The 14680-nt window shown below is 37.0% G+C and overlaps 1 protein-coding gene across 2 annotated transcripts in view; it reads right to left on the bottom strand.

The window, feature by feature from the left end:
* Positions 1-903: 903 nt before the first annotated feature.
* The window catches only part of OSBPL3 (oxysterol binding protein like 3), a 70772-nt gene continuing 56995 nt past the window's right edge, over positions 904-14680 (bottom strand). For both annotated transcript variants that reach the window (XM_053466372.1, XM_053466373.1), the window contains 11 exons: positions 14121-14255; positions 13610-13703; positions 13018-13268; positions 12290-12427; positions 11553-11616; positions 6901-6979; positions 5596-5740; positions 4565-4709; positions 3714-3840; positions 2028-2150; positions 904-1040 (listed from right to left, as the gene is read on the bottom strand). In XM_053466372.1, coding sequence (XP_053322347.1) covers positions 944-1040; positions 2028-2150; positions 3714-3840; positions 4565-4709; positions 5596-5740; positions 6901-6979; positions 11553-11616; positions 12290-12427; positions 13018-13268; positions 13610-13703; positions 14121-14255 — 1398 coding nt within the window. In that variant the 3' untranslated portion in view covers positions 904-943. The remainder of the gene's footprint in view (positions 1041-2027; positions 2151-3713; positions 3841-4564; positions 4710-5595; positions 5741-6900; positions 6980-11552; positions 11617-12289; positions 12428-13017; positions 13269-13609; positions 13704-14120; positions 14256-14680) is intronic.

The raw sequence follows: 14680 nt of genomic DNA on the forward strand, positions 1-14680 counted from the left end.
AAAAAAAAAACAGAAACAGTAACCCTTCAAATATACAAATAAAATGTATGGGACATATGAATGCTGTAGTTCCCCATTTTATAACAGAAAATGGGCTGCAATCTAGATGTTTTCTGGTTAATGACATGAGCTGAATGATAGCGGTCTTGTAGACAAGTGTCCTAAATCTCACGCACATTTGACCTCTCTGTGTGCTATTTTTTATAAAATGCCATGAATATTAAGATGTTATTAAAATGTTATTATTAGATATCAGCTATAGTATACAGATACCTATATCAGCTATAATAATTCAAGGACATACTTGAAATATTAAGGCAAGTCCTATAATGCACCTCTCTTAATCTAATTTGAAAAATAACATCGCTACTAAATCCGGATGCCGATGTTCATATTAACAGGTAATATCTATCAAAAGACATTTTCAAGGTGCCAGTTCTATGTACAGAGAATACATATGTGGTCTTAATGTCAGGACCAACTGATATTTTTTTTATTTAACATTTCTTTTTCAAAATTTGTTCATAAAAAATGTAATTGATATTTTTTCCTGTTAAGTAACTGTCAAAATGAATAGGACAAGTTTAAGCACGTTTGTTAAAATGTATATTCTATGGTAAAACATGTCCCCAAAGAATTGAAGACTGGGTTTTTATTTTGTTAAATTAGCACAACTCTCCCATACTGTAGGCACAGGCATAAAAAAAGTGCAGAAAGTATATTTTTTATTATAATATTTTATAATATTCAGGACTGGAATGTGTTGACTATAGCTAAGGAACATTAGGTCAGGCTTCATTAATATCTAGACAAGTGTATTGTGTATATATATGTATATACACACACAATATTTTTTTCTTATTTTTTTTTTTTAAAACACACTGAATTTTATATTTTATTCAGCAAAATTCTAAACAGTGTTTGGTGCAGATCCATCCGTTCATCACCACAATATTGGACAGTCCATTTTAGAAAACCCTGGGTCTTTTCTCAGTTGCCAGTATGTTCCGTTTGAAACCCATGAATCATCTTCTGTTTTTCTGAAAATGCAGAATATTTCTGTGTTAATGCAACAAAACCTGGTTGTTTGCCAAGACACACAATAACACTTTCCCTGGTATAAATGCATATAAATCATGAAAAAATGCCACATTATAACTCCTGGTATGTTAACCCAACTGTGGATTACAGAGTGACGTGGAGAGCATTAAAATGGAAACAAAATGATAATCCTAGCATTAGTATGGTTTTAGTATAGTTAATTTACTAATATATCCCTATTGCTTGTGCTTTTTGTTTATCAATCAATTATGGGGACATTTAACTTGAAATACACCCTTAAAAAAAAGACTGTCTGCAACAATCAACAACTTAAAGGGACAGTCTACTTCCTTGGGAGTGCCAAATGCACATACGCATGGAGGTTCACATTAGACTACCTGAACATCTTGTGTGATACAGCCCTTCAGCTGGCCGGAGTGGAGGACCTGCTATTGCGCATTGCTGAGCAGGAGATGCGTTAGGCTGACCACATCTCTTGAAAGGCAAACTGCTGGTCTACTGGGAAATTCGGATGAATCCTTCTATGTGTTTGGATGAAACCTCAACCCCCTCCCCCTTAAATATAAGGTAACATTCAGCAATCATATGCATTAAAGTGCATACGAGGGTGGAATGTAGCTTTGACAAAAATGGAGAGCTAGCTTAGTGAGGAGAAACAATCATGCAGATCCAGAGAACATGATGTTAAGATGCCACCATATTCCGCAGCTCTGTACAATGGGTAAACAAGACATAACAAATAGCATGTAACATAAGAATTTTCACTTACGAAAACAAAAGATAGGGCGTTAGGGAATATTTTACAGAAGGTAAAAGTGTCATTCGTTGTGACAGACCAGACACGTATTAGAAGTTATTTTGATAGGTGTATATAGCTTATTTTAATCTGTTTATTTAGGTTATAGAACTATAAAATGTAGAATTTGGGAAAACGTCAATGACAAATTACATCTTTTAAGCTCTACCTGAAAAATCGAGGTTGATGCTCCATATTGTTCCCCTCCAGAACCCTCCTTCGCTCTCTTTGCAGCTGTTCTATCCTTTGTTTTTGCATTTCAGCTGCCTCAACATTTCCTTCTTCAAGATATCTGCAAAAATAGATTTTTAATAACACGAATGCCTATGATGTCCAGGAGATTTAACTTCTTACTATTTTCATGGTCTTGAAAAGTGAGAGAAGCTTAAAGGGCATGGTTAGACACTCAGTTACCTTGATTGTGTTTTCCATCAGCCAACACTTGAGTGTCAGAGTTTCCGGGGGGGGGGGGGAAATCTATAGATCTATATATTGGAAGCTACAGTTAATTATTTTCCTGTGCCAAAAACATTAAATATTCAATTAGATGCTAGTTGTGTTTGGGTTCCCCATGGAGTTGTTTCTAATGGTGCATTAGTCACTCTACGGCAAAAACACGGACTATGACCAAAAGTATGCGTTTGATACATTGATATGTAGTTGCCCCTCTCTGTTTATGGTCATAACAGGCTCTGCTCTACTGGAACGACTTATGGAGTGTTTCTGTGGGTGCATTCGTGAGGTCAGGCACTGAAGTTGGCCGAGAAAGCCTGACTTGCAACTGGCCTTCCAATTTAAAGTGTTTACTCGTGTTAAGTTCAGGGCTCTGTGTAGGCTGCTCAAGTTTCTCCACAACAAACTTTTCAAGCTTTGTCTTTATGGACCTTGTTTTGTACACAGGGGCATAGTCATGCTGGAACAGGAAAGGACCTTCCCCAAATTGGTGCCACAAAGTTGGAAGCATACAATTATCTAAAATGTCTTTTGCATGCTGTAGCATTAACATTACTCTTCACTGGAATTAAGTGGTCCAAACACTGACAAACAACCCCAGACCATTATCCCTCCTCCACCAAACGTTACAGTAGGCACAATGCATTCCGGTAGGTAGCATTCCACAGGCATCCACCAGAAGCCGATTTATCCATCAGACTTCCAGATCATGAAGCGTGATTCAGCACTACAGAGTCAAGTGGTGGTGTGCTTTACACCACTCCAGTCAAAGCTTGGAATTGAACATAGTGATCATTGTGTACAGCTGCTCAGACATGGAAACCCATTTCATGAAGCTCCCGACACACAGTGTTTGTGCTGATGTTGCTTCCAGAGACCGTTTGGAACTCGGTACTGAGTGATGCTACAGAGGACAGGTGATTTTTACGCACTACTCACTTCAGCACTCAGCAGCCCCACTCTGTGAAGGTGCAGGGTCTATCACTTTATGGCCGAGACGTTACCCCTAGAGGCTTCCACTTCACAATAATAGCACTTACAGTGGGCCAGGCCAGGCCAAAAATCTCACAAAATGACTTGTGGAAAAGGTGGTATCCCTATGGCAGTGGCACATTTAATATCACCAAGCTCTTCATTAAGATCCATTTCACTGTCAATTTTTGTTTATGGTGATGGCTGCCCATGTGCTTGATTTTATCCGCCTGTTGGCAATGTGTGGCTGAAACAACTGAACTCAATAATTAGGAAGGGTGTCCGTATACTTCTGGTCATATAGTGTAACTCATATGTTATTAAAATACAAACCAGTTTCATTTGATATTTTTATATCAGGTGAGCTGTGTTCTGTAGGCATCTAAAACTTACCACCTGAAAAAAAATTGAAATTGACATAAATACTGACCTTTGGTCTGGTCTAAATCTAGTGTCAGTCCCCGGCAGATGTGGTCTTATCTTTGGTTCCATTTCATTTAATGCCAATGCGTACTTTGTGAATCCATAGTACAGCTCAGAGTCTTTAGGCACGGGGTCTAATAGATAAGCAGGAATAAACAGCACTTGTTAAAAAAACAGAAAAAAAATTACCAAGTACAACTGTTGCAATCCAAGAGAAGGCGTGTCATACCCTATCCATGAGGGCCAAACCAGATCAGATTCTGAATATCCCAGCGTAAGCATTGGCAGCTCAGTCAAAATGGTCTGAACTAATTAAATCACTTGTGTTCAAATTATTTACTTAAATCCTGGTCTGTTTGTGGACCTTGAGGCCTGGAGTACAAACCCATGCCCTAGAGTTACACTTTACATATACTCAACTTTTCTGAATTGAATTTGTGTAGCGTTTATTATGCAGAAAAATATAGATATCCAAGCATAATGAAAACGTCCAATTTTAACCCCGCTAAACACGACATACCATGGCATATGAGGGGTTTCTGAAATCTAAAAAAATACCTAAATATATCTTAATCTGCACTGGTTATGTATTGCCTTTAGAGGTAAAACTGCAGAAATCTGAAGCTTTTGTTTTGAAATGTAACCCATTTCTTGAATGTGTTCTATGGACTTGCCCAATGCATTTTTCCCCTGGCAGCTGAGCTCTGAGACTTGTACATGATATGTATCAAACATAAAAGACTTTAAGAGGTTGAGCATTTGTCACATTAATGTCACATTTGTATTTTTGGCCAATCTTCTGGACCAAACCCATATCCCAAAGAATGTATGAGCCCAAAGACATTTTCATGAACATACGTGCTCTCCAGATGCACGTCGGTGAAGAAGGTGAGCCATAAAAAAGACTTTCATGCCACTTCCCAAACAGCCGATGCACCACCTTGCCATTCCTGTCCATCACCGTTCCTTCGATTTCATGCACGTTTGGATTCCAATACTTTGCCTGTAAATTATTTTCACTGGTTAGGAAAAACTTTATACATACACAATGTGTGTGTAGTCTATGTAGGGTGGGACACATTTATATATAAGTGTCACACAGTCTAGTTTTAGAAGCCAATTTGCAAAGTTTTGGGTCCAGGGAGACAAAAAACGATAAAAATCATGATATTTAGTAGGTACAGCCAAAGTGTTAAAGATTCTGGTCACAAAAACATTTTATACAGCTTTGTCGTGTCAGCTCTGATGAATAGAAGGCTAGAATGAAATGTCACAAAATCATATTGGGTATTGCCAGACAATTGATGGCCACTTCAGTGAAACAGTCATCAGAGTACAGAAAGTGGTTGGAATGCACTGAAGATTAATCTTCATGGAAATAGCCGTCTTGGGCCCATCGTTTCTAAAGTGTCCTACTGAATATTCTCTCATCACCACCTCCATCATCAAGACAACTGTTTTTTTTTTTATAGAATGATTGATCTTTACCTGCTTGGATATTTGTTTGAATACAAACATTGAAGGCTTCAACAATTATTGCAATAGTGATAAAATATTGACCATATAATAAGTTTGATACGATATTGTGGTCTGGCTTAACAAAAGTTTAGTCGTGAGCAATGTGATGATTCCTAAAGAATATTGGTGTTTGTTCACTTTATTTTTTTGAAATTTCAGGATTTATGGTAATTATATAAAACATGACAACTAATCTACAGACTATAACAACAACTGCAATATCCTACATTTCCAAAAGCTACTAAAGCAGATGCTCTCTTTTCACTGCATTAAATATTGCATTAAAAAGTTTCATATACACAGTCCACCACATTAGGAAGATATTACATACTATACATACAGATCATGAGCTACACTGAGTAGTTTCATACCTTCATGAAGGTTACTTTACAATGACAGTAGTTATTATTGGTATTCTTGATTATTATCTCGCCATAATGTTCAATCCATCTCTGGCCACTTAAAATGTTATGGATGCAAGAGGTCACTTTGTTCCATTCATAGTGGTCCTCAAACCTTAATAGAAACAAAATAACCAGTTGTAAAAAAAACCCCATATCTCATTCTGCATATTTTCACTGCATATATTGACATTTCAAGTACATTTCAAATGAATTAACGCTTTTGTTGCTGCAACAGGTATTCAAATAACAGTTAAAAAAATCTACCTTTGTAAATACCTGATTTAGTACACAACCAAAATACCATAAAACTCTCGGATGTAACGTGTCAGATTTGTACTTTATACTTAAAATGGCAAATCTTACCCTTTTTTTAAAAAACAAAAACACAAATGCACAAAAAGCAGTATGTTTCGAATTAGCGACAGATGATCATTCGTGACTGTAGCATCCATAGTAAAACTGTAAAACCTCCCACGCTCGATTCCTTAAGTAGCAATTTCATTCATACACAATCGCCTTTTGTAATCATGTCTTTGAAATGATTTGCAAGATAATTACTGTTCTAACTGCAATAACGTTAAAACAATGTATATCATTTTGAAAAATCTAGCCATTATATCTGGGCCGTACATGCAGTCAGATCTTATCTTGTGAGAGCAAAGTGGACAGGACTAGTGTATTTAATCTATACAGAGCCACCTTAACACGTGCCGTATGTGATGCATTCATTTTGATTCCTAAATTACTGTATTAAAAACCTAAAGGCAACAGAGGCCAATAATTTCATCTTTTAAACCAAGATCCGTGGACAGACACAACCCATCATCAACTGAAACAGATTAACTTCTTACAATCCAATTATCTCCTCCACCCATGACTCAACTGGTGCTGCAACCATACCATGGAACCTTCATCCACACAATTACAGAGCTTTAATTCTAAAAAGCTAATCATCAGAAAAGACAGATTGCACAAAGAACACAGCACAACTCTAGCTAACATAAACTTAATTATGGCACACTTATCAATATGAACAGAATGATGATTGGACCATTGCCCTCCAATCATAGCCATCAACACTTGTCCAAACACCCTCATCATCTATTGCAGTCTTTTTTTTTATTATTATTAAAGTTTGCAATATACAACAATAAAATAAGGGGATAAACAAGATTAAAAGGGGAGGGAAAGGGTAATATTTTCTGTCTCATGTTTGCTTATTGTAGTTAGTCTCTTACTACACAAGTGTTGACTTAAATGATAACAACTTACCCGGGTAGGATTAAATGTGTTGTACCAATTGGTACAATTTCCATAGATTTGCCCCAAAATTTATTTTTCCACCGGATATCTGAAACAAAAATAAAATAAATGTTTCATATGTTTGTCATGTATATAAGATGAGAAATGTAAGCACATTATGTAAATGCATCACATTTAACAAATTATTCTATTAAATTTATACCGGACACATTTGAAATTGTGGTAGCTGGACAAGAAGGGATGACTTTAACCATATTAAATACCATGCTCCAGAAAGTACTACAACGAGACAGCACAAAACTCATTCAACGTGAACTTATCACAAGTATATACACCACATTTTACTTTATTCCAATATTAAGCAATCTGCATTAACCCTATGGCACCTATTCCAGACTATATCTATATTGCAAATGTCACCCTCTTGTGAACCATTGTAACCCTCTGTCTTTTGCTTGGTACATCCAACTCTACACCTGACCCACTCCTGATTTCATCTCATAATTGAAATCTCTGATTAATTGGTATCCAGCTGTCCTGCTTGTTTGAAACTGTTGAAGGCCAGGTACTGACTACATATAATAAACTATTTGGGTCACTTATGGTATATCCAAATATCCTACGTGATGTCCTATAAATTCCAAGGCAGTTAAGTCACCCAACGTGAACTTATCTCAAGTGGACAGGTGGACTCATTGGTGTTCAGCTGGAAGGAAACTCCATCTCCCTTTGGCATCCCTACGTATTTAAGTTTAATTTACTTATTTGTTCCTGTTAGCACTAAGTTTCAATCATGGTTGTCTCATCAATTTATTAATTCCCCTCACTTTTCCTTTATCTTACTGCTTCTTCAACCACACTCTAAACAGAAATCATCTTTTCCCACCAACTTTGAGGTCTTCATACACTGATTTCTGCATGTTCTTCTCCCTACAACCAAATAATTCTGACGAAAGCAGTCGCTCCCCACTCAGCATCCTAATAAGACTGTTCAGTCACAAGGACATAGCCCTCTTCTTCTTCTGTACTAGTGTGTTTTATGTTTATTCATGTTATTGTCAGTCTTTGTTATTGTTGTATGACTGGCACTTGTGCAATAATATATACTACCACTACTACTACTACTAATCTAATACTGTCAGTAAATTCCTGACCAACAGTGAAACAGCAGCTGCATTTCTCCACTAGGGGGCGATCAAGTGGACTATTTTGGAACAGAACTTACAAAGGGAAAACGGATTTTCACAAACCTATCTGACACAAACACGCATACTAATTATATATATATATATATATGTGTGTATATGTGTATATATATATATATATATGTATATATATATATATATGTATATATATATATATATATATATATATATATATATGTATATATTTGTATGCATTATATATACATACATATAAACACATACATACACTATATGGACAAAATTATTGGGACCATTATTATAAAAATTATAAATAGATATATTAATATGTAGTTGGTCCCCTCTTTGATGCGATTACAGTTTCCACTCTTCTGAGAAGGCTTTTCACAAGATTGTGGGGTGTTTCTGATGGACTTTTTGCTCATTCATCCTGGACAGCATTTGTGAGGTCAGGCACTGATGTTGGACAACAAGGCCTGGCTCGCAATCTCCCTTTTCAGTTCATCTCAAAGGTGTTCAATGGGGTTGAGGTCAGGGCTCTGTGAGGGCCAGTGAAGTTCTTCCACACAAAACTCATCCATTCATGTCTTTATAGACCTTGCTTTGTGCACTGGGGCACAGTCATACTTGAATAGAGAAGCGTGATTCGTCACTCCACAGAACGCGTTTCCACTGCTCCAGACTCCAGCTGCGGTGTGCTTTATACCGGTCCGACGCTTGCCATTGTGCTTGGTGATGTGAGGCTTACATGCAGCTGCTTGGCCATGGAAACTGATTCCATGGCGCTCCCGCCACACAATTTTTGTGCTGTTATTAATGCCAGTGGAAGGCTGGAACTCTGCAGCTATGGAATCAGCAGAGCATTGACGATGGACCATGTGCCTCAGCACTCTATGACTTTACGTAGTCTTCCGCTTCGTGGCTTCCATTTTCCAGTAATACCACTTACAATAGACCATGAAATATCCTATTGCAAAGATGGCATCCTATCACAGTACCGCGCTTGAATTCACTAAGCTCTTCGGAACGACCCATTTTTTTCACAGATGTATGTAAACGCAGACCTGCATTGCTAGGCGCTTGATTTTATACACCTGTGGCAATGGGTCTGATTGAAACACCTGAACGCAATAATTAAGAGGTGTGTCCCAATATGCTTGTCCATATAATGTAAGTAAGGGTGCGGAGACTTTTTTATCGTTTGCATTTTACATGTCAGTTCTCTCTTTTACGGCACCCCAATTTTTTATATATTTTTTCTTTGCTCTCAGTGATCCCTATTCTTTTACCTTGCAGCTTTTGACTGTATTACGTGTTACATATTCCTCTGCAAATCTACATAAATGTCTCAAGAAGCTGTCAAGTCATTAGCAAATAATTGATTTGTCTCCCCAAACACTTCAGCATAGGATATAGAGCCATTGGACTTGGTGACACTAAAAGCATATGCTGTGGGATACATTATTCCACTGGATAAAGACCTAATCGAGAAGTAGGGAACATGGGAAGCAGTTTTCAACTGTTTAAGTGTTTGTATTCTACATAGTGCTTTCTGTCAGAGAAAGGGTTAACCTTTGTTCTCAAAAGAGCAGAAAATTGATTATTAATTCTCTTAGGTTCATGGATTAATAATTAAAGGCAGAAAAGTAGCTAGTTAGCCTGTAGAAGTAGAAGAAACAAACACAGACACAAACAAAGGCATATGACAAAAGGTTCACTGGAAGAAGATATTCACAAGTAATATAGCAGATATAAATTTACAGTGTAATGGTCCCTGTTAAGTTGAAGTGAATATAAATTATATATTGTATAAAGTTACAATACTAAAAGTGTCTTTTTGTAGATGGTGCTTTACAAATTGTAGTAACTTGTCTTGTCCCCATAAACATTAAGGTGGGCGTTCTTAGAATCCTTCCTTCCCACAATTCACTAAAGGAAGTGATGAAACAGGATATGATGTCAAATGAAGGGTATATAATATAATGCCACACATGAACTCCTTCAGTTCTTTTTCCTTTTCCTCCATGGTGGATGTGGTGAGAGTCAGCTCCCAGCAGTGAGCTATTATCGGATCTGGAGGCTTAACATTGGGTGAGATCAAATTGCATTGAAGGGAATTGTTATATGTATAGAGAGAGAGAGAGATAAAAGGGGGTTGTTGTCCTGTGGGGTTTGGCTATGCGTGTGTATATGAGATAAATGTGTTTGCTGTGTTGTTACCTTATAATAAATACCTTTGAATGTAGACGAACCTTTGTTATATTTTTATATTTGGTTTAACACCACACAAATCAGTAAGTAATAATTGCTAGTATAATATTTGATCATTAGGCAGAAAAATGGTGTTAAAAATAAAAGATCACTGTTGGAGATAAATAAAGTAAAATAATGTATTTAAAAATAAAAATGCAAATCCAACATCCACCCTCCTGATGGTGTGAAGAAAGATGAAAGCAAAATCCCAATAAATCCTTGAACCGTACCTACAACTTTTTTTTTTTTTTTTTTTTTTTTTTTTACCACAAGCTACGCCATTAAAAGCTGCATTATGCACCATTATGTCTCACCCTAATTAATCACCAAACCAGTCCGTTTCAGAAACGCAAACCTCATTACAATTTGCACTTGGAATCGTAACGTTCCCAATCATTTCCAGGCTTGCTATCAATATAAAGGGTGTTTGTGAATCCCATGGTGAAACCTGACCCATTAAAAGCTACAAGAGATCTCAGCCAAGCAGGCAGCATCTCACTAATTTACTGCTAATGGTTTAGCATGTCTCAACATGAACATGTTGTGGTGACCCCACGGTCCACTGTCCCAGAAATCTCTTGGAAAAACCATTTACTAAAGAAAAAAGAATGGAGGAAGCTAAAAGCACTTAACACATAACAATACTTCTTAATTGGACCGACATGTTTTCTATCACACCTTGATGGTGCAAACTGCAATTAGGAAATGTGTAAAAATAATTGGAAGGTGTTAAACATCTTCATCTTATCGATTAAAAGCCATTAAATCTTTATTTTCAACATACAACTTGTAAAGCTGCTCAGTCTCTCAATATTTATGTTTTCCCAAGCCTCAAGAATTAAGCCAGTATCCCAACCTCATGCTGACGAGTCCCGTTAAGGACGAAACAGCTGTCCATGAGCGGTGATCTGGCTACTGCACCTCTTACCCGAGTTTTGTCTAAAGGCTGTGCTGTACAGCGGGCAATTACTTTCAAGGGATCCATGTATAAAGTGGACACCGAGGCAAAAGGTGGTCATTGTTGACCTTATTTGATAGAGTACAGCACTGAAATTATGTGTAGAGCTTTTAAAATAATTGGGGAGTGCAGCTTATTCACAGCTTGTTCCATTTTATGAACAAGATGTGAATATCCTTTATACAATACGAGATTATGAACAGATGAATACCCTTTACTACAATAGATGTTATCATTCTCTGAGAATGGAAAGAAAAGGAATGATGGCAATATTGTAAATTCTTTACCTTGGTAAAATACAAATTTGTCAGAATCTGCATGGCAAGCAGATACTGGAGGGTGGTGGCAGACCTGCAAGGAAGGAAGAGATTAGCATTATGTTTCTGAAATATATATATATACCGAATTACACTAATCTGGTTAAAATAAATGCTTTTTATGCACAAGCAACATTTGCTCAGAATAGAGGAAGAATTCACCTCCAGTCAGAATAAACCCCAAATACCCTTCAATTACCCCAATTACCAAAATGCAATCCAGTTTACCTTCCGGTACCTGTGGCCATCATATCCATAGATGTGCCTATTAGAGTTTTACAAACATTACTTACAATGCAGCAACATTGTAAGGACTCATGTTTGAGACCTCCATTCTCCCTATGTTTAAGCCAGTTGTCAATCTATGTACAAACAGTAGCGAAAACATGAGTAAATCCGGCTGCAGTCTTCATATGGGGCGCCAACAAACTGGTTTCACGGCCTGGTTGAATCACGAGGGGTTCTGTTCAGAGCCCAGTCCATTGATTTCCAAGGAAGCATTTTTTCTGCTTCAAGCAACCAATCAGTGGCAATCAGTTGGACAATGAAGGCCTATTTTAGCTCTATTTTAATTAATTTTTTTTGGAGGATTTTGCATATTAAAGTACTCACAAATATTTTTGCACAGTGAAATGATCACCCCTTTATTAATAATGATATTAACTTTATATTACACTTTAACAAAAAGTTAGAATAAAGAATCGTACCTGCTCTGCTATGAATTTAAAGCCTTGGTCCTCTTTAATACATTCATATGTCTCTCCCAGCACAGGGTTAAAAGGCTTGCTTCCAGCCCTATAGAAGCTAGACGCATATGCAGATACTGCAAAAGTGGCAACGTAAACCTGTAACAGACACATACATAAAAAAAGAAAATAATTGAATATAAATGAAAACAACTTGTGAAAAGACTGGAAATGGGAACAGGGGGGCTGTCAATGTTATAATTTATATTAATAGCTTGAGTAAATTAATTTACTTAAACTAAGAATGGTGGCCAAAGGGGCCAGAGCTAGCACATCAAAGAACTTCTTAACCTAATTTCATCTCTTCTCCCCTAAACAATACAAAAGCTCCACAAAAGGTAGTTACTTGCTTAAACTTATAACACACCTCCTCCAAACTTCAAGGTATGCAAGCTAAATGTATTGTTTATATTATATATATATATATTAAAGTATTTGTTAAAATTCTCAGGGGAGCCTTGTGTAGGTCTGCATGTAGATTTTATTTTATGAAGTGTAAGCATGCCTGCTTGGAGCATTACAGTTCATTTTATACTACACTACAGGGTAATGTATGGTTGCATATGTAGCACAGTATGTACATAATGGATAGCTGATTTAGTATTCAGAAGGTACAGTAAGTATATTAGTTATACAGCCACTTCGCATTTGGTTTTGCTAATGTCTAACGAACAAGCCCTACTTCATACCATTCTTTCGTATGGGTCCTGAGTCTCAGCTGCCTTGTCCAGCAAGTCGCTATATTCAAGTTCCTCACAGAGCCTCTGCAAAGTATTAAGGGGCTCATTGAGCTGCACTGGCATGGACACCTTGGACAGATCCTTGCCAATGTTATTCCGAAGGATGTTCCACAAGCTAATGTTACTTGTGTTTGGGCACGGGGCAGGAAGGCAAGTACGGCTTTTTATGCAACCATCCACCGTTGTGACACCAGCTGAATCTAAAATCAAAGAAATAAAGTTGGACAAAAATAAAATCACCTAAAATAAACTTAAGTAAATGAGATTAGTGTTCCTGGTTTGAGGACTGCTCATTCTTCACTACACAGTGGCTCTAACCAACAATAACCAAAATACTTCCCATGGAACAACTGGAAAGCTGGAAAGTAGTGAGAAATACTTTTGAAAGTTGCAATTTCTGCCACCACTGAATAGGATTTAACAAGCCAAGATTAAACATTTCTTTAAAATCTAGCCCTGAAGACGTATTTTATGCATACATTGGATTTTTGTTCAATACCACCTTCTAGAACAACACTGGAAAATAAATCCCAATACCTACCTAAAGACTGTCTTTCATTGTCAATATCATTACTTAGATTATCCTCTGAAATGTTGTCACTTATATCACTAACATACGAGTCATCATCTGATATCTGGAGAAGAAATGAGGACAAAGAATGTGGATTAATAATAAAATATATTTTGGAGACAACAACCAATGCAATGGATAATGCCAGCCAAGCTAGTCTTCTGACCACTTTATGCAAAGGTAGAGAGACTTCACATAAACCACGCAAGTACAAGAAGAATTTGAGTTGTTGTAGTGTGAAGTTCAAAGACCAAAGGACTCTGCCTAATATGTTTATGTTGTAGATACCCAGATAAAACTTGATTAGCACTGTAAATGTTTTAACTATCTCAGGAACACTGTAGCTAGAGTTCTAGTATCGAATGCATCCTGTGGTCTGACACAAGGGTAGTAACGTTGGAGCAGAGAAACAGGCAGACCAGAGGACATGAATGAGCACAGATTTCTACATATGGAAGAAGGAAAACAAAATCTTACTAACTTCATTCTCAGATGAGCTCGATGATAGTAGCACTTCCTGAGCATCATAGAACTCAGTGAGGGAGTCTGTGATTGACAGTCTACTTTCATTGGACATCTGATGGACCAGAGGTTTGCTGTCCTCGCATGGGACCTCCTATTAACAAGAATTGCAACATAAAAAGAGGCAACGTTACATATGGGAAATGTTTTATTCAGTTAAGGTGGTAATTGTTACAAATCAATGAAATGATATGAACGATAACAAAAAATATAAGAAGACACTAAAGGGACAAAATTTAACCTGTTTGGACAAACACCGAGTATTTATCGCAATGCATGGTTGTGAGATATTTTCATACTACATACCAAACTTTAAGGCGAAATGTGGCAAAGATTTCTAAAATATGCAGCATTTCCAACACAGGGGGGAAAAAGCATGCTCTGCGTGTTTTAGTTACAACAAAATCACATCATTGGTGTCATCTCCATGCTCTTTATTTTCAACTCTTTTCTGTGGTGTGTCTCATTTGCTGATGCCGATGTTCTTGTAGCAGATGCTGTCAGCAGAGATCTAACTCC

This window comes from Spea bombifrons, chromosome 5 (assembly GCF_027358695.1).
Source record: "Spea bombifrons isolate aSpeBom1 chromosome 5, aSpeBom1.2.pri, whole genome shotgun sequence".
Taxonomy (NCBI): domain Eukaryota; kingdom Metazoa; phylum Chordata; class Amphibia; order Anura; family Pelobatidae; genus Spea; species Spea bombifrons.